The 23,098-nt window shown below is 29.2% G+C and overlaps 3 protein-coding genes across 3 annotated transcripts; 1 reads left to right on the top strand and 2 right to left on the bottom strand.

Moving 5' to 3' along the window:
• Positions 1 to 2,678: 2,678 nt before the first annotated feature.
• LOC118067601 (protein PFC0760c-like) lies at positions 2,679 to 17,691 on the bottom strand. Its single transcript, XM_035084428.1, has 4 exons — positions 17,499 to 17,691; positions 3,969 to 15,553; positions 3,593 to 3,832; positions 2,679 to 3,354 (listed from the first exon to the last, which is right to left on the bottom strand). The coding sequence occupies exons 2-4, from the start codon at positions 15,453 to 15,455 to the stop codon at positions 3,286 to 3,288; spliced, it is 11,796 nt and encodes a 3,931-aa protein (XP_034940319.1). The 5' UTR covers positions 15,456 to 15,553; positions 17,499 to 17,691; the 3' UTR covers positions 2,679 to 3,285.
• On the top strand, positions 17,622 to 20,376 carry LOC118067602 (uncharacterized). The gene is made up of 3 exons (XM_035084429.1): positions 17,622 to 17,995; positions 18,101 to 19,031; positions 19,108 to 20,376. Exons 1-3 carry the CDS (start codon positions 17,876 to 17,878, stop codon positions 20,280 to 20,282), a joined length of 2,226 nt encoding a protein of 741 aa, XP_034940320.1. The 5' UTR covers positions 17,622 to 17,875; the 3' UTR covers positions 20,283 to 20,376.
• On the bottom strand, positions 20,248 to 21,451 carry LOC118067603 (enkurin). Its single transcript, XM_035084431.1, has 3 exons — positions 20,894 to 21,451; positions 20,607 to 20,837; positions 20,248 to 20,534 (listed from the first exon to the last, which is right to left on the bottom strand). Exons 1-3 carry the CDS (start codon positions 21,353 to 21,355, stop codon positions 20,349 to 20,351), a joined length of 879 nt encoding a protein of 292 aa, XP_034940322.1. The 5' UTR covers positions 21,356 to 21,451; the 3' UTR covers positions 20,248 to 20,348.
• Between the last annotated feature and the right edge of the window lie 1,647 nt (positions 21,452 to 23,098).

Here is a 23,098-nt window from a genome sequence, read left to right as displayed (position 1 = left end):
TACATTAAAAAAAAAACAAACAATAATTTTAAATTTATTATCTATTACATAATATTTGCCATAAATAAACTATGTTTTAATGAATGAAAAATATTTCATCTTATTATTTTTATTATGCAAACATCACACGTGTAGTAAAATTCCTTTCACGGTGCATGAATTTCTTAATTTAATTTAGAATTAAAGAATTCTCCATTAATCAAACATTTTCGTATACAACTAAAGAACCAAAAAAACTTAACAATCATCAAAGATGTCATACAGTAATTTAATTGAAATTAAAAGTAATTTCAAATAAAAGTCATTAAATTCAAATTCTAGTGTAATTGTTTTATATATAAATTATTGATTTAAATGTACAGTTTCAATAAAATTATCTATTTTATCTTACAGAGTTGTATGCAACATTTCATAGGAATAAGTACACTAAATAGTTTTCGACAACTTTGTGAATAACATATAAAATTAATAACGTCATTAAAAAACAAGCCTACAATGGAGAGCATTTTAAATAATGATAACTTTCATTTAAATGTGTTTTAACAATATATCGTAGATTCATTTATATCTAATAAAAAGGTAACATATTATTCCCCGAGGGCTTTTAGGTAGTACGAATGTGTAAGAGTGTATATAAGTATAACATAAGAAAGCTAATTATATTAAGAGATCTTATGAAAAAACCCTGTCCATGCGAAATATCTATTCTAATTAATCAACTAAATAATCTATCATGTTTTTTATACTATTTAATTGCATAATATCAATTACTTTAGTAAATCGACCTATACATATTTCTTTATTTTTTACAATTATATAAATATAATCAAATAACACTCTGCACACTGAAACAATATAAAGTTTTGTGAAATACATAATTCAATTCTGAGCAGTGTGAAAAAGTTAATTCTTTCTGTTTTTTAAAATAATCATCATGATTACCATTTTTATAAATACGATTATCTTTAACAGGAAACAGTAAAAATCAACACTCGTACAATAAATTTAATTTTGAATACTGACTTACAGAAAAACCATTGAAAAATTATTCATCTATTACGATAGGTACAAATATACAATGACTATTGAATAGTGAACTCGACTATTAAACATAAAATTTGAGAGCTCATTAATTCATTTGTCTATTTAATAAATTTTATCAATAAATCAACTATGAGATATGTGAACAATATAATTATGCTGACTGTTTACCTGCTTTATCACAAATGGTATTTGTTTATGTACTTTGTTTAAAATTAAAAATAGATATTTTCTCATTTTTTAATTTCAATAAAGTACATATTTATTATTAATACCTCTTTAACGGTATTTATACAATTTTTAATTTATATTATTTTTATTTAACTTTTTTCTCAATGATAAATATTTAGATTTACGGCACACATGAATTATTCTTCGTTAACAGATTTAAACCCACTCAATTAAACAAAAATTATCTTTGTACATATTTAATTAATATATATTTTTATATTTAATATATTATATTTATATTATTTATATTATTTTCCATATTTATGTATATATATATATATATTAGGCTCAATTTTCGTAAACCTGATTTTTTTAATAATTTATGTTAGGCACATCGAACACACAACAATCGCTAAATTCACACATCTAAATTTTTTAATAAAACTTTCAGTGTTTAAATAAATATGGTCTGTGAAGAAAATATTCATCTCTATCCTTTATATTTAAAAATAAAATGTTTATTTTATGCAATATAATTTTAAATTTTTTCAAATTTCATCATCTATCTTTGTATGGTATTAGCGAAATTAGATTTTTTTTTTAAATTATAAATATGTACTTTGGCAAAAATACACTCCTTCAATAGTATTGCACACAAATATGTTCGAAAATAGAAGAATTTTTTGCAAAAATTGAGTTTTGTCTTTCAAATTCAGAATCCGTGTTCAATAAATACTTTTTTCTCAGGTATGTATATGATAAGGTCACAATGGTATTTATTTTTAGATTATTTTGATTCATATTTTCATTGTTTACATTAATAAGAATTATTCTAAAAAAGAATAGATTTTTTGGCAATGAAATAACGATTCAACTATCTAATATGATAATAAAAATGTGTTGAAAGTATATTATATTTTATATAGTAGTTTAAAGTTGATTTATCAAAAAATATGTCATGTAGTACTGTAGTATTTCTTTTCTGGAAAATTTTTCAATAAAATAATTTTTATCTACAAATTTAACATATGCATTCTTTTTTTGAATAATTCTTCCTGTGTACGCTCGTTGATTCTTTATAAACTTTATGATGCATTTGACACAGTTAATTATTTAAAACCAAAGTTGGAATGCATGAAAATATATTTTTCTCAATAAATGGCTAATAATCAATGCACCAGTAATACCTTACATGTGCCTCTACTTATTAACTCATTAACTTTTTATATGTCTCTATTGTTTCAACATGTAAGTAATTCATTTACTTTATTTTCCCGTCTAACATGATAATTTATAGATTTTATGAAATGCAATAAAACTATTTTTCTCAACACTTTTATACTAGCATAAATTTTCATTAATCTCGATTGTTAAACTTCAATACAATTTATTATTGTGTTATTGAATCATTATTAAAATGTCAATTTTGAAAAATCGTAAAAAATGCAAATTTTTTGTTAATACTAGAAAATTAATTTATGCATAGTAAGGCACTCGTGCTTTTAAAAAAATATGTGCAAAAAAATTTTTAAAAAGTAAATATCACTAAAAGCATATTAAAATAGTACTTTCCTGATATCCCAAGCATAATCGCAAAATAATCTAAACTCATTTTTCTCTTTCTCTCTCGATTCTCAATTAATTTATTCTAAGTGAACATTGTTAAAATTTATTTATATATATATGTATATATTATATTAATATATTATATATTTTCAATAGTGTAACTGTGCATACTCCTCGTGTATGCAAATGCATGAATCCATTTAGAAATCACAAGAATAAATATAAATATTATTATAACTGGTCAAAGTAATATGTATATAGAATTCATTTGATGTGTGATCATTTCATTATAAAATTCATTTGAGAACGAAAACAATTACGAGCAATAATAATCGTAATATTGTTTTGTACAACTGACTGGAATGATTCGAGAGTTGATTGTTTCACCTAACGAACTGAGTTAATTTAAAAAGTTTTTTTTTTCTACAAATAGATTCTTTTTCATTTAACTAATGTCTTTGGCTCTAAAACTAATTAGTAATCACTTTTAATCACTTATTACTCACATTATTTGTTTTCTTCATTAATTGTCTTTTTCTGATCTTTTGCCGCTTTTTCTAAACTTATCGCCACATCCTGAAAAAAGTTCATCCATTTCTTTATAACTACTAATGCTTGTAAATTGACATAAACATTTATTTATTTTAATGAAGGTAATAAGCAATGATTTAAAATTTTTTTCAAAAATCAAAGACTTTCACTTATATAAATATTGTGAAAAATACCATCAAAGTATAATAGAATTGTGTTAAAGAAACATGGTACAATGATAAGCTTGTTTCCAAGAACTGAATAAATAAATTGCGTAACTTACCTGAACAGCAATTTGTAATGGAGTTAGTTCACCAGGCACACAATCAGTTCGAACAATGCTAGCTGGCAATAATCGGGGACAAGGCTTTCCAGTAAACATCATGAATAGAGCATGGACGGTCCTGCGTTGTGTAAGTTCTGTATGTCGATGTTGATATCCATCTAAATGTCTTCGATGTCTTTCTGTTGTTGGAAACCATCTTTCACACAACGGACAATAACGTTTGTGTTTTATAGTTGCCTATAAACAAATAATTCGATTAATATATTGACTAAATTCAAAAATAAATGTATAAAATGTTGTTTAATGTCTTGTAAAAATAAAAAAACTATTGTAACTTTTAAAATGTAGAAAGCTATATAATATATTTTATTACCTTCTCATGGTACGCCATTTGCATAACTATATCAGTGAAAGTTTTAGCTTCTGATTCTTTATTAATCTGATCAATTTTTAGATCAGTTGTATTATCATTTTTTTTTAAACTCTCTGAACTTAATTCCTGACTATCTTGTTTTGTAATTACTGGAGGCGATCGTGAAGTATCTCTTTCATTAACGTCAAAATTAGCTTGGTTCTCAGGTTCTAAAATTGGCATTAGTGCTACAGGTTTTGGCATAAAATCTGTAGATCCAGTGCTTGATTCTTGAGCTTTCAAAACTTTTATATTTTTAGAACTATTTGTTTTACTATAATTATTTGCTGAAGGTGATGAACATGAATGATTGGGATTCTTTGCTTTGCTAACAAATTCATGTTTCCTACTAGAAAAAGCTTTAGTTTTCAAACTTTTCACGTAAGATGTTGTTAGTAATGACGATGATGTTGAGCTTTTTATCTTCTTTGAGTTTGAATTATTGTGTTTACTTGCTTCATTTGTCTCTCTTAATCGTTTTAAACTTTTAATAGATTCATGACAGATTAAGGAAAGATTGTTTTGTGAATTTGAATCAAGACTAGACTCATCATGTCTTCTACAGCTCGACAAATTTTTTCTTTTGTCTTGTTTATCACTAGAACTATGACTTCTATCTAATTTCGAATGTTTTCTATCATTCTTTTCATGTTGAGATTTCGATGAATCTTTACGGAAACTTTCACCAGATATTAATTCATTCTCTTGGAAGACGTTACGATGATCCTTAAGGTCAATTTTGGTTGAAGTGGTAGGCAAGTTGAAGCCAGCTCCTTGTTTTTTTTCAGCAGCAGTCTTAGGCCTTGAAAAACCGATTGGGATACTAGACTCAATTTTATTCTTTGCAAGACATCTTTTGAGAGTTTCTTTTGCTGCTAAAACTTCTTTTACTAGTAAATCAGAACTACTGAAAGTTGGATCAGATAATTCATGTTTTTGTGGCAAATTTGATGCAGTTGTCAAAGATAAAGATTTATTAAAATGATCTGGACCATTTTCATTTTGATATGTCCAAGGACTTTTATCTTCTTCAAATACTATTGATTCAATGCAATTTGTTGAGCAATTAGTTTCATTAACAGATTGTATAACATCGGGTACAGGAACGTCTAAAGAATCTGAACTATTATCGACAATTTCCAATTCAAGTTCAAATTGTGTTGGTATTGCATCTTCAGAATATAATTGTGCTAGATCACCATTAGCAATTCTTCGTTTACCTTCAAGAGGAGTTGGAGCTTCAGATTCCAATCGAAATGTTTCCGGAGATGCTGGAAGAATTTCAATAGTTGTTTGACTCTCATCTGAAGATTCGAGTTTTATTACTGACTCCGGTTCTTCAAAATGATTAACTTCTGAGTTTTTAATATCAGCAATATTCATCACAGCATCAGTTTCATTTCCAGTGACATCATTGATTGATTCCGCTTCATATTCATTACTTTTATGACAAGAACTGATTGTAGAAAATCCAAACCCACTTGTTGCTACTTCTTCCAGTGGAATCTGAATTAAACATGATTTCATTTGTCTTGTATCTGAAGCTGTTTTTTCAAAAGCTTTTCTAGAATCTAATTCGATTGATTTAGAATCTGAATATCCATCTAAGGTTGAATCATCTTTTAACTGTTTTGAAATTTCTCTTTTTTTAGCTCTTGGAAAATCTTCACTTTCTGAATCATCATCTAAAATTTTTAGTGTGCTCTCTTTCATTTGATATAATGGTTTTTCACCATCTGAATGTCTTCTTTTATGTCTACTAAAAGTTTTATCATCTTTATTCCTAACTTTTTCATCCGGATCAGACGATGTTCGAGTTGATTGACTTCTTTTGGAACATTTAGATGTTCTGATTACCTCAGTTTGTTTAGAAATTATCTCCAACATTCTTTGAGGGAATTTCTTCTGGCCAGATTCTTTTGCTATTGAATCCAACACTTTAAATCGCTCTAATTTAACCTCTGGTTGCCACTTTGAATCTCGTTTAATAGCATCTCCTCCATCTTTACTCAATTCGCACTTGAACTCAGCACTGGATGAAGTGCGTTTAATAATCACTTTCGGAACTTTCTCAGAGGTACTCTGGTGAGAGTTGGTGTTACTTTCTTTGTCTACAGAAGGTGATCTTTCTTTACTTTTCCCGCTATCTCCATTTCTGTGTTTACTTGATGATTTTTTCGAATTTTTAGAAAAATTATCTGGAGTTTTTGATCGTTTTTTGTGCAGTGAATCTGATTGAGACCACAACAGTTTTTTAGGATCTGGTTTTTTAATTTTTAATTTCGGGATTTTTTCTTGTTTCGCTGAATCAAAATCTTTACTTGTGTGTTTCAGCTCAGGCGATTTAGTTATTACTGTTGATTTATTTTTATTTTGCCGGTCTGGCTTCTCTTCTTCTGAGTTTTTAACACTAGTTTTAATTAATGATTTCTCCTCTCGTGACCTTGACCTTTTTATTTTGCGTATTTTAAGCTTTGGTACATTTTTCGAAGATTCAGAATCATTACTATATAATTCCATGCTTGCATTCTCAAAGATCATTTTTGGTTGATGATCTTCAAGTTTAATTTTCATTTTTGGAACCTTACATTCAATCACACCAATTGACTTTTTAATGGAATCCTTACGAGATTCATGTTGTTTCTTATCATCTAATTTAATTTTTACTTCAAAAACTTTATCCTCATTTTCATGAGTCTTTGGAAAAGATAATTCAACAGCATTTTCTTCAACTGTTGGAGTTTCAGGCCAAGATTTAACATTTCTTATAATCATCTTTGGTATTTTAGGATGAATAGGAATCTTGTGACTTGAAGAAGCTTTGGTTTCAGTGCTCTTTTGAGATATATCAGACGGCAGTACCTGAGAAATTGATGATGATATTGATGAATAGTCAGTCTTTTTAATAATAAATTTAGGAATTCTATCAGATATTGATGATTTGTAAACAGATCCACATTCTTCCTTATTTATTTTACCCGAAAAAGTTAAATTTTTATTATATTTATTCTCACTTACAATATTCAATTTTGACTCTGCTTTAGGAGGACTTGGAATACGTCCGGAAAAGCTTAGAATTTTTTCCTCATCCTTTTCTAGATTACGAATTAAAGATTCTTGAGCATCAAATATTTTTTCTGCATTTCGAATTCTGCCAGAAAATGTCAACAATTTATCCGTTTCTTTATTCTCAATTTTATTTTTTTCATTTTCCATGTGTATTGCATTGATTGGTGATCCATCTAAAGCATTAGAATTATCTTCACTTTCACTAGAAATTCTTCCAGAAAAATTAAAAATCTTATCTTCTCTCTTTGGTTTTTCATTTTTATTTTGTAGTTGATTATTGATAGTTTCAGATGCATTCTCGTTAGTCTTGGTTTGATCATCGATTGGACATAATACTTGATGTTGTCGTACTTGTTTTAAATCAGTAGCATCGATAGCTTCTTGGCTGGAAGTTGATAAAAAATTGATCCCAATATTACTAGTTTCATCTGATTTAGATTCAGCACATTCACTTCCAAATTGAGTTGAACTCAGTGTATCAATATATTGAGATGTTCCTGATTCTACAGAGACTCCATTACTTTCAGTTTCATTTGATTTGTGAGTCACGCTGTTAAAAGTTTCAAATCGAAGTGGTGGAACTTCTGGTTTCTCAAATATATGATAATCACTTTGTGAATCGATTACTGAGTCTTCTACTTTATTATCTATATTACCTTTAGATTTGCTCCACTCATTTAAATCATTAATTTTATTCTTAACCATTATCAGTTCTTCATTGAGTTCAACATCCATATTTTTATCTAGCACTAAATTATCACCATTCAATGCTGTCGATAAAGATGTTCCTGTATCAATGAAATTGCTAATATCTTTAAAAAATAAATTTTTTCTTTTGGCATTCTTTCTTTCTTCCATTTCATCACTCGACACACGTCGGATTGGTCCCTCAATTGATTTTTTAATCCCAAGAAATGACATGAAATGTTGATTATTCTCCTTAATTTTAATTTTATTCATTTCATTATGAGTTTTAAATTCATTCTCAACAGGTTCTCTATTGATCTGAACCTGTACTGCTTTTGAATTCTGTGAAAGAGGAAATGCTAAATCTAAACCTTTTAAAACACTACTATCAAAGTCTTTAACAATATTTTTAAATGAAAATTCACTCAACTTTATATCTGATATAATTGTAGGTTTTATTTTTTCTTCCGATAGTTTCAGTATTTTTTCATCTTTAAGCTCAGTGAGATTTTTATTTTCTTCTTTTTTAAAAATCTCCTCAACAGCCTTGTCTATTCCAATACAATTTTCTTGATGCTTCTCTTGAAAATCATTTTTTTCCACCAACTTTTCATTAGTTTTTAAATTTAAAAAATCTTCATCATTCAGTTTTTTAATAGGAATAATAGTTTCTTCAACGAGTTTTGGATTAGCTTTTTTCCATTTGTATTCTTTATTTAGTTTTCTCGAACTTTTACGGCCTTCAACATAAGTAGTTGATGATTCTACTCCACTATCAGTGAGCATTGCTTGAGAATCCTGTTCAACATCAATGTTAACTGTTGGTTTAGCATTAGATGGAGTCATACTTGGAGCAATATTCGAGACGTCTTTTGAATCTTCATCAGTCAAACCAGGATCTATGGACTCAAGGATATTTGACTTAACATTACTGTTCTGCATTTCATCATTTAAAATATTTAAATGCTCTTCATTAATTTTATTTTCAGATTGTGATTCAGGAATGAATGCTGGAACTTTCATTTCGACTTTTTTTTGTTCAATTGACTCTAGATTCTTCGTGAATGACTTTGAGTCATTTGAATTAAATAATCTTGATTCAAGATTTCTTGAGTTATCTATTTTATTTTCAAATTCTTCATAATGGTGACTAATTAATGGACTACTTGCTATATTATTTATTGCACGATCCCATTCTGAAAAAGCATCACTTTGTCGTCTAACAAAATAATCAACTGGACTGTCTATACGATAATTCTCAGTTTTTTTATTGAACGACATCATTTGTGAATATTTTCGATGTTGGTATTGAAACAAAGATTCAGCCGGAGAGTAGTTGGGTGGAGCAGAAGTATCAGAATAAATCACGCTTTGATTGTCTGTCAACTCTTCATACTCAAGAAGCTTAGTTCTCCATCTACTTTTAAATTTACTTTCCAATGTATCTACTTGCTTTCGCCAATCTTCATCTTCCCATTGATCATCATTATCATCATGATTATAGGACGGTTGTTTGATTTTTTTAGGGCTGTAATCTTCCCATTCATTGTTCTCAGAAGATTCTAGCCTTCTTCTATATGATTTTCTTTCATAATAAGTTTTTAATAGCTTAGAATAAATGGAGTTTAGTAACATTGAGTGATCTTTACGTTTTGCTTCTTGAATTAACTTTCGATAAGTATATTTAGGATTTAAACTATACGTTATTTTACCATCTTGAGTTTTATAAACAGGAACAGAATTGAGATTTATTTCTGATGAATCTAAATCCATTGGCTGAACATTTGAATATGGATTTCGATACCTTTCACTATCTTCCAATCTTCTATTACGCACACCTTCATCCATTCTTGATGAAATTCCATCTTCATCATCTCTACTGGTAAGATTCATGAAACTATTGTCACTTGGACCTAAATCAAAACTGTCAAAATCAAAACTTGATGTATTTTCTATTAAAAAATTTGATTTGTTCCAAATATTATCAATTAAACTTGCGTCTGATGGTCCCAAATTCATATCACATGATGATTTAGACATAATATTTTCAAAATTTTCTACATTAATAATGTTATTTGATGATTTTGATTTTTCTGTAGACAATACCCTAGGTAAACTTTTGTTCCTAGTGTGAGATTCTAAAGTACTCTCATCTTTTGAGAATTGAGCACATAGCTTCTTCAATGAATCCTTTTTATTATTTTTTAATTGATCATCTAATTCATCGTCTGCTGATATCGTCTTCATTGTATTTTCATTAATGTCATTAAATTCTTCTGCAAAACCCTCTGTATTTTCCATTGATAGTCTTTTAATTAATTTTCTTTCTTTCTTCTCATGATAAAAATCTAATGTATTTTCATTTTCTGTACAACCTGTTGACTTTCTTCGTTTGTAATCTTTCTTTTTGTTCTTCAACTCTACTCTCTTATTCTCTTCCATACTTTCCATAGAGATTCTTCGTTTTGGCTCCTTTTTCTTGCTACAAAACTGTAAACTATTTTTATTTTCCATTATTTCTAATGGAATGGATTTTAAATTTTGTATTTTATGTTTAAAGTCATTTTTCTTTTCCTTTTCTTCTTCTGATACGCTACGTTCCGAGTCTTTTTTTTTATTATTTACTTCAAAGGTATTTTCATTTTTTATTTCTTCTAAAGATTCTCTTCTTATAAAATCTTCTTTACAATTAAGTTTAACTTCATTTTCACTTTTTGATATTATTTCTAGAGATGTTTTTATTGTCAAGTCATTCTTTTTTTTCTTAGAGTCCACAATATTATCAATATTCGTTGTGTTTGTGTAATCATTAAAAATCTTTGTTGATACATTTTCTTGTAATTTTTCCAAATCATTTGGATAAAGATGAGAAGATTTATTGATATTTGTTGAACTAGAATCATCTTTTTCAACAATTGATTCATTTATAGTTGATTCAGAAAGTGTACTAAGTATATCAAAGTATCGATTTTTTCTATTATCATCCACAAATCGTTCTTCTGTTGATTTTCTGCGAGATGTTTTAAAACTATGACCTCCACTGTTACGTCTCTTTTTTTCTCTATTCAATTTCTTAGGTTTCTTGGTGTCTAATTCATCAGGCAGTGACGTTCGACGTTGGTTAAATATTTTACGAGGTGTAGTCAGTGTAGAATCTAATGGAAAAAAGGAATGTTTTCTAATTACTTCTGATACTTCTTCAGTCAATTTATCTCGCAATTGTTTACTTCCATGGCTTCTTTCACTTCGTGATACATTTATTTTTATTTCAATTGCATCAACGTCTTCATCAGCATCATTGTCATTCTTTTCTTTTACATTGATATTCGCTACTTGAATCTGTACATCTGTATCTTTATTAGCTCGACAAAAACTTTTTGTTACAGTACACATTTCATAATTGTCTAGAGCTTTTAAAGCATCAGAAATACTTTCAAAAGATTTTTCATTTTGTAAATTTTGTAAACTTTCAGTGATTTTTTTTGTATAACTTTTACTCCATGATTCTGATTTACATTTTATTGAATTATAATTTTTGGAATTTTCTTTAAAATTTAAATTAAAAATATCTTCTTCATTTCTACATAATTTTTCTCTAGACTGGTCATTTTTAGAGTCTTTAGAAGACTTAGATTTATCTTGTTCAGATTCTTCTTGCTTTTTTCTTTCAAATTTATCAAAATCTGTACTTTGTGACTCACCAGAAATATCAAAAATTGATGGAACGTAATTTTTTCTCGAATCTCGTTTATTTTCTTCGTTTATTTCAAATAAACAATTACCACTTTTTGAGTTATATTCTGATTTTGAAGACTCCGGTGAATATGAGTTGGTGGCATAATTTTTTTTATTTCTTATGCTATCCCTAGAACTGTCGGGTTTCTCATGTTCATTGGAATGTTTCGATTGGTTTACCAATTTTACAGAGCAGTTTGTACTTCTACTTAGCATTTCATTAGAGCTTAAATTTACAGGACTCTCTGGTAATGATTTAACTTCTATCCAATCATCGTCGTCTTTATCTAACGGTTCTTCATCCGAAGACTGCAGCACGTTCATGTCGCTAATTGGCAGAATATTATTTATGACTTTGCTAAAAGATTGATCTTCTATAGATGTTGAAAGTTTTGCGTTTCGTTGACCCTCGTCCGTGATTAAAGGCATTATACAAGCATCGTCTAAAGAAATATTACACAACTTGTCAAGTTCATCGGAATGTTGAAAATCTTCTGTATTAATAATTGATGGACATTTACCAGTGTCAATCTCATCAGATGATAGAATTTTACTCACCGGTGTTCCAGAACAATCTCCACTGGGTATCATATCATTAGAAATATCAACAATACCTGAAGAATTATCTGAATTGCGTTTAAAAACCGTGTTTGACTCTTGGTTCATTCCAACAAGAGGGTCTGATGATGGATAAAATTCTTCATCTTTTTGATCGGTTTTATTATCTTTCTCTACAGTATTAGAGTTTATTAAAGGCACTTTATTGTTATGTTGTTCTTCAGATTCAACATCAGTAGTAGAATTATTATTTTTTGATCTTCGCGCAATTTCAAAATCTTCAATTACTGTTTTATTATTTTCATTATTATCAAATTTGTTTTTTGAATTAGAATTTCGATGAATATCAAAATCTAATGGATCTTCTGATCTTTTATCATTTAATCTACCATTCTCCAAATTTTCATATGGATTTATTTTAATTGGAGAATGCGTGAAACTAATTATCGGACTGTTGGGAATAATTTCAATAGGATTAGTAGAAATTGAAAGTTCTGTTATGTGACCGGAAGATTCTTCACTATCTGAATGGATTGGTGTGTTTAACGTAGTCGAAACTGGAGTACATTCTGACATTGGTAAATCTGGTAAACTGATGTCATCAGGATTATGAGATTCTTCACTAGCAAAGCTAGACTGTTTCTTTAAATTCGAATTTTCTGAATTCTGATGATCTTTAATGGATAAACTGCATTCTTGTGCTTGATTTTCTTGAGGAATCATCAAAGATTTTTCATAAGCAACATCTTTTGGCCTTGACTCATTATTACTTTCTGAAACTTGTTTCGCTGGTTGTAAAGACTCAGTTATCTCCACAGATGCATCAATAATTGATGCTACAACCTCCTCAACAACTACTCTTCCTTCTACTCCAGCATTTATTGATTCCACATCACATTCTGGAAGTTTTATACAAACTCCAGTATCAGACTCAAAAAGTGTGATAGTTTCTTGTCCTTGAGACGTTTCATTAATTATTTCAATTGGTGCTTTGGAAATTTGTTCAATCGTCAATGATGTTACGTCCCCATAAACTGTTTGAATTGTTGATAATTCTGATTCACCAGATAAGTGATCAACTATATGAATTGTAGGAATATTATCGGTATCAGTTTGAATACACTGAACAATAGCACCAGAATTTGCAAGTTCTTCAATTGTTTTTAATCCTTCTACATCTATGTTATCAACATTACTTTGTACAATTAAATTCTCATTAACAATTGTGGCTTGTTCAGAATTATTTTCTGGCTCTCTTGACTTTTCTACTTTTTGTTGATTCACTTCTTTGAGGTTTACTTTTGTCAGTGATGCGACATTTGTGGTAACTGCTGAATTAACATTTTCATTAATGTTATTATTATCATTGTTATTATTACTACAACTGTTACTTTCATTGCGGTTATTATTAGTATTATTATCACTATTATTCATATCACTATTTTTAACATTACTATTAATATTAGTACTACTGTTGTTGGTATTGGTATTATTTATGACTTCTTCTGAATATGTTGTTGCAAGTCCTTCTTCATCCTCAGTCTCATCCCAATTAGCTAAAAATTGTCTGACGTCCAAATCAGGTTTATTAGCAAATTCTTTAGGATTTGGTTTCTCTCCCGGTGTTCTTGCTTTTGCTATCACATCTGCTGATATCGCTGTCACTGGAGACATATCAATATCATCAACATTAACAATTAAGTTGTCAAAGTCAGATCCATCATTTTTTTGCATTAAATAATTTTCTGGGTGCTTTTCGTTGACATGATTAATATTTTCATTATCTCTTGAGAGATTTAGTGATTGATTTTGTGATTCTAATGATCTATTAACGTTCAACCGATTTGCATCGGCATTTTCAATATTTTCAGTGTTTCCTAGTGAATTTATAGGATTGAGCATACCATGGAAATGATTGGGATTGTAACTAGAATTAATTAAAACTCCATTTTGATCGAATTGTAAATTTATTGGTGGTATTGATGTATTAGAAGGACTTGGAATTTTTGGTGCTTCTTGAAGCATACCTTGATAGTCGACATTTTGCTGCAACCTTACAAGTTCTCGATATCTCATCAAATATTCTTGATACTTTGGATGTGATTGGTAGCTTGGTACTCTTGACATAGCCCTCAGATGATTTTCCAATGAAAATCGTTGCATAGCTATTTTTTGTTGATACACATGATACTTCTGATAAGGTCCATGCATTACAGCCGATGGTGAGGTTGGTAACCGATTTCCGACAGCATTAGTTTCTTGATATTCTCGCGGAAAATCTCGTGGAATATCTCGAGGTAGTTGAGGATTAAAATATGAATTTTGAAGTGGCGATGGTAAGTTTCCATTTCCAGAACTAGACATTCCAGTAGGCAGAGCGCCATTTTGATAAGATATTTGTTTATTGTTGTACTTTTGTTGAATATTAACATTCTGATGATCTGGATATTTAACAATTCCTGTGTTTTGATGATTAATTAATGCCCCACCACTGGGTCCACTTCGTCTAAGATATTCTTTGACAGAATAAGGACACTTTTGGTAATCAGATGGAAAATTATAGTTTTGTATTGGATAATTTTGAAGGAGTCCAGAAGCAGCTGGATAATTTCTTGGTAAGTCCTTTCGATATTTATAATCTGAATAACTTCTACGATTTTCTACACCAAAACCATGACTAACAAGTTCTTTGTTCTCAATACAATCCTTTCTGAGATTCATTTCTGGCATAAATCGACGATTTTCTCCATGATAACTAGCTGAACGCATGCTATCTCTGTACGGCGGGTTTGGAGGATAATTACTATATTTATCCCAATGATGAAAAGGAATATTTGTGTCAGGATTACAACATGGACCTTTGCATGCTCCATAAGGTGGTATTTGTCTCCCTGGTGACATAGGTCCAACAGGAGATGTTTGGGAACCCATGCCACCATGAATGCTTGGAGCACCTGTATGATTGTTTGAAGCATTAAATGGGAGTTGATTGGTCCTATGAGGCAGTTCAGTCTCATTCAATGAACCTACGGGCGGAATTCGTGGATCAATTGATGCTGAAAGACTTTCCATCATCGGATTTCTAGTTGGCGATGATCCATAGTGACCTACGCAGCTCGAAAGCGAGGCCATGTGGACACTAGATGTTGAATTAGTGCCACATGTAGATCCTGACATAGAGGATGCTTGATAATTTCGTGTCCCGTAACTGACATCGTTACGCTGATGCTTGCTCTGACGATCATTTGTAGTCAAGTTAATAGTGTCCAATGCTGATGGATTTATACTTGGGAGAAAAAGATGACTGGAGTTAACATTTTGTACACTAGACGTTCCAGTACGTCCATGTTGCGGTGAGTTAAACTGATGCCAATCTGGCAGGTTCCCGCTGTAGCTCATTGTACATTGTTTTGCTGCTCAGGGAGTTTTAAGGCGATTTTGCTCACTTCTTCTATCATCCACGAAGCATCTTTCTGTGTCGGCAGGACACTCTGGGCCTAAAATAATTTTTTTTATGCAACAACAATTTTTATGATATATTTTAAGTAAAAATTTCATAGTTGTAAAAATAAAGTAAATAGCATTATAGCAATAGAGATAAAAAAATAAAGAAATAATATGTCTCGAAATCACTCTAGTGTGAGTTATCAAGATAAGTTACCATATTTATAAAAAATGAAATAAAAATTATAAAAAAAAAGTTGGTGCCAATTTAATTAATTTAATATATTTTTTTTAGCTATTTGTGACAGTTACTTTTATACTTCCTTAATTTCGTTTTATCAACTAGATTATTTTAGTACTTAAAGCTGAGTAGATAATTTTTTATGTACATTTTTTATGAGCTTTACATTTGAGTAATTGTTTAAACTATTATTCTGCAATAAGAGTGAGAAAAAATATTATAAAAATGTTGCTGGAGAGTCTATATTAAATTATTATATGTTTTAAGAGTAAAGAGAGATAAATTAGAAAATGGAATGTTATAAAAGTGTTAATGCGTTACTGTGAAATGACAAAAAATTTTGAAGACATTTTACGTAGATAAAAAAATTAAATAGTATCTTCATGCAATGCTATTTTTATATTCAATAAAACAAAAATATTTCTTTGTTCAAAGCTATTAAGTTGACAATGATGATGATGAAAATAAAAAAGAAAATAATTGTTTATAAAACGGAAAAGGACATGTACATGATAGTATTTTCATGAAAATTAACCTGATAATATTGTCTGTCTCATAATGTGAATCTAAAAGCATTCACAGTAGAAGTTAAATGATAATTAAAAAAAGTTTGATTTTGATATCAATTAATTGCGAAATTAAATGTAGAACGTGAAATTTATAAATTACTAATATCTTGATATGATTATAAGGCAACAAAAAACTCAATATTCCCAAAATGATTTCACATTGCTAAAGTAAATTATCATTTCTATTGATAAATGATTAGTTAATATTTATGTATTCTAATAGCAATTTAGAATAGTAAGGAATATTTGTGTCAATAAATCTACCAATTGCATTTTAAAATATATGAGACTTTAGTAGAAAAAAAAAAAATTTTTTATCAGAGAAATTTGAAAATATTAAGAGCTTTATAGAAATCACGAATGCTGGTATAAATATGGGCGAGTTTATCGAGCTGATAAGACCTACTAGGCTACTTCAAGTTGTGATAAGAGATTTGATGACAAAATAATCAACTACATACTTTAATAAGCCAATGATCCTTCAGTTTAGAAAAAATACATCAGTGTTCTTGACGTATTTGTTTTAAACATTAATCGTACGAGAGTGCTATAGTTAATAATATTTTGAATCATCATTGTTGTTTTTTATGTGCTATGATAATCATCTGAACATGTAAAAATTTCTATCAATAAACACGTGTTATTATAAACCAACATATTTTTTTACAACATCGTACAGCATAATCAATTATCTTTGTATAATAAATATTTGGTAATCTTTAAATTATCACGAAGTTTATAAAAATTGATTGATATGACAATTATATCGCTGAATTTTTCTAGTGGACTATCAGTAATAATTTTTCTTATGTGCATAATGCGTGAGAGTTAATTACGTAGAAGATATTGCAAAAAAATATTTTACCGGGCAAACAAAAATAATAATTCTTTAAGATTTGTAACAATATGAGTTGAACTAAACATTTTTCCTAGTGTTTATATGTAATAAAAAATAATAAAAACATTCTAAAATAAAGTACATTAAATGTTGTTTTTTCCTTGAAATTATATTTGACATGGCATGACATATTTAACAGTAAACCGACATGGTAACGCCTTGACACGACATAAATATACTGATCATGATGCACCTTTGTCCGCTATCCACGTGTCACACTCCAATTCCAACGAAAATTTTACAAACTGATATGAATAAAAACAAATGAAAAAAAATAACATCAAACTCACCTGCTCTTTAGTCAACTTCACAACACACACGCCATTTTGAGCTTAAATTATTAAAAAATCACGCGCCCCCTGTTGTGGGATGTATTCACGTATGGTTATAACAAAACATATTATACAGGTGTTCCGGAAGTAGATTAAAAACTGAACGCGGGGGTGTTTAACAATCCGTTTTCATATGACAACTGCTGCTACAGCTCGTAACAACTACATTTATTAAGGCAGTTTTCATAGTGCATGCAGAGTGCGCATGCGAATGTGATTTAAAAATGGCGGATCAACACGGTTTTAAGTTGTATGAACGTAAACAAATTATCAAATTATCCATCTAGTTGCGCAAATTATCAGTCTATTATTACTTTATTATTTAAAATATAAATATGGAAGCTAGAGAAATCTATAATCTAACGTTTCATGAGCTCATCACGGCTACTTTCGCTGTAGATTGGTCTGATGATAATCAAATTTCTATCATCACTGAAAAAGGAATTCACATACTAGTAATTATTTAATTATATTTTAATAAAATGTAATTTACAATACATAAGATATTTGGTTGTTAACAAATTAAAACTTAAGTAAATGTTTTCTTTATTTACTTGTAGGAATTACAACCAAATCCATTATGTGTTCAACCTATTGCAAAATTCAAAAGATCATTTATTTATGCATCAAGTTTCCTACCATGTGAGCCTTTTTTACCAGTTATTAATCGTGTGATCAACCACTTTGATAAAGAAGATTTATATTTATTCATGCTAGAAGTAGCATTAACACCAAAGTTAGATGAAAGAAATGAGCAAAATCCACGAATAGTAGCAGCCGCTTGGTCTCCAAAAAAGTTAGTTAACCCATCAAAATGTTTATTAGTAACAATCACATCAACAGGAGCTGTAGATTTAACTTGTAAGGTTGGAAATAAATGGTACTCTGTTTATAATTTATCCTTTCGATGGTGGAAAATAATTGAAAATGAATTAGAATTTAAGACGGAAAATATTCAGGTTAATTCTGTTGATGCTGAGTCATTTAAAAAAAACTTGAGAAGACTTCTTGGAACCACAGTTACTTGGAGTGAATTGTTTGATAAATCTACAGTTTTTTGTTATTTAGTGACCGCTTATAGAAGCTGTGATTTAGTGATCTGGAAAATTATGAGATTGGCTGAACTCTCTATGAAAGTAGAACCTATAATAGCATACCGAACAGCTTTCGATACTGAAGTGAAAATTACTCAACTGCTATGGATCACTCTCAGTGACAATAAATATTTAATTATAATAGGCTTTTTCGATGGTAAAATTTATGGTCTATACATTACTGAAACGGATGATTGTATTACTCAGAAATCTATCTATAAATATGAACCAAATGCTGATCATATTTCTGTTAACTATTTGAAAGAGTTTAGTCGAAGTAACAATGAAATTAATATAATTGTAATTAAAAATTTTTTTTTTATTGTAATGACTTTAAATCATGAAGGGAAATTTGTAAAACAACAACACATACAACTTACATCGTTGTCAATATCAGGTAAAATTTCTAGTTCATATCATTGTTAATTATTTTTTAAATATAGTAATTAATTATATGTATTTTTAATTTTTAGGTTTAACATTAATCGATCAAGAAAAAGCAATGGTGATTACTCGAGATAGTCAAATGTTCACAATAACTTTTAAAAAAGGATTAAAATTAACAAGTGAACCAGTGAAACATGATTTAAAAACATCTAAGATTCAATTTCTTGGTATAGCTGTTGCTCCAAATCATGCATTATTTGTAAATGTTACTAGTCCTAATTGTTTATATGACCACTTAATAAATCGGGAACCAAGTTCTCTACAGTTATTTAATTTGAAAGGTGAAAAATGGGATCCTTGGCTACTGTTAAATAAAAAAGACAGTTGTCTATACACTCATTGGAATTGCTTAGAAACGATTCGAATTAAAGCATCAAAAGAATTAGAACCAGAAAAATTATTGCCTTCTATTCCCGAAGATTTTAAGTATATGTCTGTTGATCATCTTCGGATTATTATGTGGTTAACATTAATAACAGACGTTTTAAAGAAAAAAAAAATATTAAAGAAGATTGATAGAGTTATAGGGGAGATATCTAAAGCTCAACCATTAATTTTCGTTCATGCTGCATCATCTCATATAATAAAATTATCTCAAAGAAAGGAACTCAGTAATAGTATGCGTCTTTCAATTCACTTTTTACGTCTTTATCTTGAAGAATTTCTCTCAAGCAAAGATAAAAATATTGAAGGAAGTGTTACAAAAAAACTCGCGGAACATGCTATTGATTTAACGACAAAAATGGAATTGGTTAGAATAGAATCTTGTAGTTTATGCAGCGAAGTGATAACAGAGTTACCATGGAAATCATCAAGTTGCCCCAAAGGTCATCAATTACCACGATGTGCTCTTACTTTACTTCATATCACTTGTCTGAAATATAGAAATTGTACCGTATGTGGTAGAATATTTCATCCATCACTTGATGAAATTTATGATGAAGTCAACTGCCTTTATTGTGATCTACCAGCTGTATATGACAGTAGAATTGCTAATGTCTATGATAACATAGATGACAATTTTCGAAATCTTTCTCTTCGACCATCGTGGGATTTGCAGAATAGTAAAATACAAGACAGTGAAACTCTTGCGGTCAGTGAAAAACCTTCAAAAAAACGACGTACTAACACAGGTGATTCATTTACTTTGATTATTAATAAAGACGATGAAACTATCACTGAAACTTGGCAAGAACTTTGAGTGAATCTTATTGAAAAAAAGTGTATATATTAATACTTTTTTATATTTATAAATAAATTATTCGAATTAATGATTACTCTCATCATTATAAACGTAAATATGTGGATGGCGTTCAATCATATCAATATCTTTTTCTAATTGTTTTAAGTCTTGTTCCATTTTTGCTTTTCTTTTAATTTTTGGTGGAGTATCAGTTAAAAATGGTAATCCTTGGAATTGCTTCATCAGTTCTTCCCACCGTTTTTTCATCCCCTGATAGAAAAAAAGTGATTTTTATTATTAATAAATTAAATGATTGACCATGTCTATTAAATTTTTCTTTACCTTTAGCAATTCTTCACGTTCTTCAGCCGTAATATAACGACACATATTTTCTTCAACCAATTTGTTCTCATTTGGAACTTGTTTTTCATTACTCTTAGATGATTCACCAGCTTTTTCTATTTTTATATTCTTTGTACTTTTTTGTACTTTCAATTCGCTATTCTTTTTAATCATTAATTCTTTTTTTGGACGTAAATTTTTTTTTAAGTGAATATTCATTGAATTTTTATTCTAAATGAAAGCAAAAAATTATGATTTAATTAATGATAATTTATTTTAAAAAATACCTGTGAATTTTCAGAAGCTAAAAAACTATTTGGTTTGTGTGGAAAAGAATTGCCATAGCGATCATCGGCAAAATACAGCCTGGGTTTTTTTGCACGAGAATTCTTCACTTTAATTGTATTTTCTTTTTTAAAATTTTTCCCAAGGTTTTTAATATTTTCTGAAGATTCAATATGCTTTTGAGATTTCCAGGAAGGTAATCCATGTGGATAATTAGGAATATGATAATGTTTATGTTTTATATCTGTCCGTTTAATTTCAATGCGAGATTTTTTTCTGAGAAATTGGGTTGGTGGATTTAACGATACTTTTGGAATTCCGAAAGTTTTATGTGCACTTTTGCCACGAACTGATGCTCTTCGGACAGATTTACGAAATTTAGATATGTACATAGGCGGATTTTCATATTTGACCTCTGGTTTGGTTATTAATTTCGTAATATTCTCTTCAAAATCAAGGTTCATTGTAAATAATTATTTTGTAATATATTTTGAAGGTAATCAAATAATTATTCAAATATGAAAATAGTTCAACGAGTACGGTTGATTATTACAACATGTGTTTAGTCACATGTTTGATCGATAACTATAAACATGAGCATTGCCTGAGCAACGATATATTTTCTTTTAATCGAAAAATACAATTGCAACATTCATACCTCAACAGATTGTATTCGACATACATATATGTATTTTAATGTTAATTATGAGATAGGCTTGAATATTTCTACTGCTACAAATTATTTTGTGCATATTGAAAATTTTATTATCAAAGCAGTTACAGAAATAAAAAATTTGGTCACATATTTTCAATTTATTGTGTAAATCTATTTGAAATTTACTCGTATTTCAAATAGAGTATTAAGGCTGGGCTGAAGTCAGAGAGGCAACTGACTCCCCCTATCCAAATACATGGGATCGGGATATTTCTAATTTCTTCGCCAATTTACTATTATTTCTATAAAATTAGGTACCAAATTACAGAGGAATTAATGCCGGACTGACGTAAACAACAATTTTTTGTATATAGTGAATATTTTTATTAAAAAAATTAGAAAGAATAATGAAAAAATTATGAATTGACTTGCCGCGCTTAAATTTCAAGATGGCGGCCACATCATTCAGATGAAAAATCACTAATTATTCTATTTTTATACGTTTTTCGCCCAAAATTCGTGTTTGCGTCAGTCCTTGCCACCTGTCTGAATGTCGAAAAAATCAATTTATAGCATAAAATTGAATAATTTAGAAATAATTAGAAATATTGTATTCCAGATGATATTCTCCGGAAAATTAGTTTGAAAAAATTCCGATAGGTGACAGCATTATGCTCGCAGATGACCTCAGTCATCCATATTGAAAAAATGCGCAATCCGTATCCAGAACTGATGGTGCCCTGCATTTTGGCGAGTAATTTGTGTATGTGTGTGTCGGGTAATATATGTATGTGATATAAACATAGTGTATCACTTTACAATGCCCTACACTTTGATGACTATTGCAGTTAGGATAAATAAAAATGATGATACTCATTTAACATTAATTAATATAATACCTGCAAATAACTTCAAATACATATATTCATCCATTATTATCATTTTTATTAGGTATAAATGTTAATAAGGAAGCTCAATTCCAAGTCGGCGTATCCAAGCATGTAGTATAAAAACAAATACACATAAACTTAATACCGAGATTATGCTGGCCATGTGGTTAAGGCGTCAGAGTTCTATTTTGCCGGGCAGGGTTCAATCCTAGTCATAATCACTTTTTTTTCTACTTTATTCGTTAGATTAGCATGTAATTATAATATTGACATGCCATAATTAATCCATTATAATGATTTGATTTTTTTTTCTCTTTACTCATTGAATTTATTGACACTAAGTCAGAAAATATTTGAACAGAGCCATAAACTTTTTTTTTGTATAAATACATTGATAATAGCCTGTGTTTAACAACTTATACATCTTTACATGTGTTAACAATGTTATGTTATTAACAAGTTAATCATATTATTATTAACATTGAAAAGTAGTTTAAACAATCTGTGGCGAATTTCGGCACTTTCCCGGCAAGCTTTACCCCCACTCTCTGTGCCCAAGCCTGTAGCTTATAATTTTTAAGCATATATAAGCGTATTGGAACCATAACAGCTCAGTGGTTACAGCATCGGTCTTTTATTTTGCTAGGCAGGGTTCGATTCCA

The sequence above is a fragment of the Chelonus insularis genome, unplaced genomic scaffold (assembly GCF_013357705.1).
Source record: "Chelonus insularis isolate UGA/USDA-ARS -01 unplaced genomic scaffold, ASM1335770v1 contig_38_pilon, whole genome shotgun sequence".
Lineage (NCBI taxonomy): Eukaryota > Metazoa > Arthropoda > Insecta > Hymenoptera > Braconidae > Chelonus > Chelonus insularis.
This window is presented reverse-complemented; position numbering and strand designations above follow the sequence as displayed.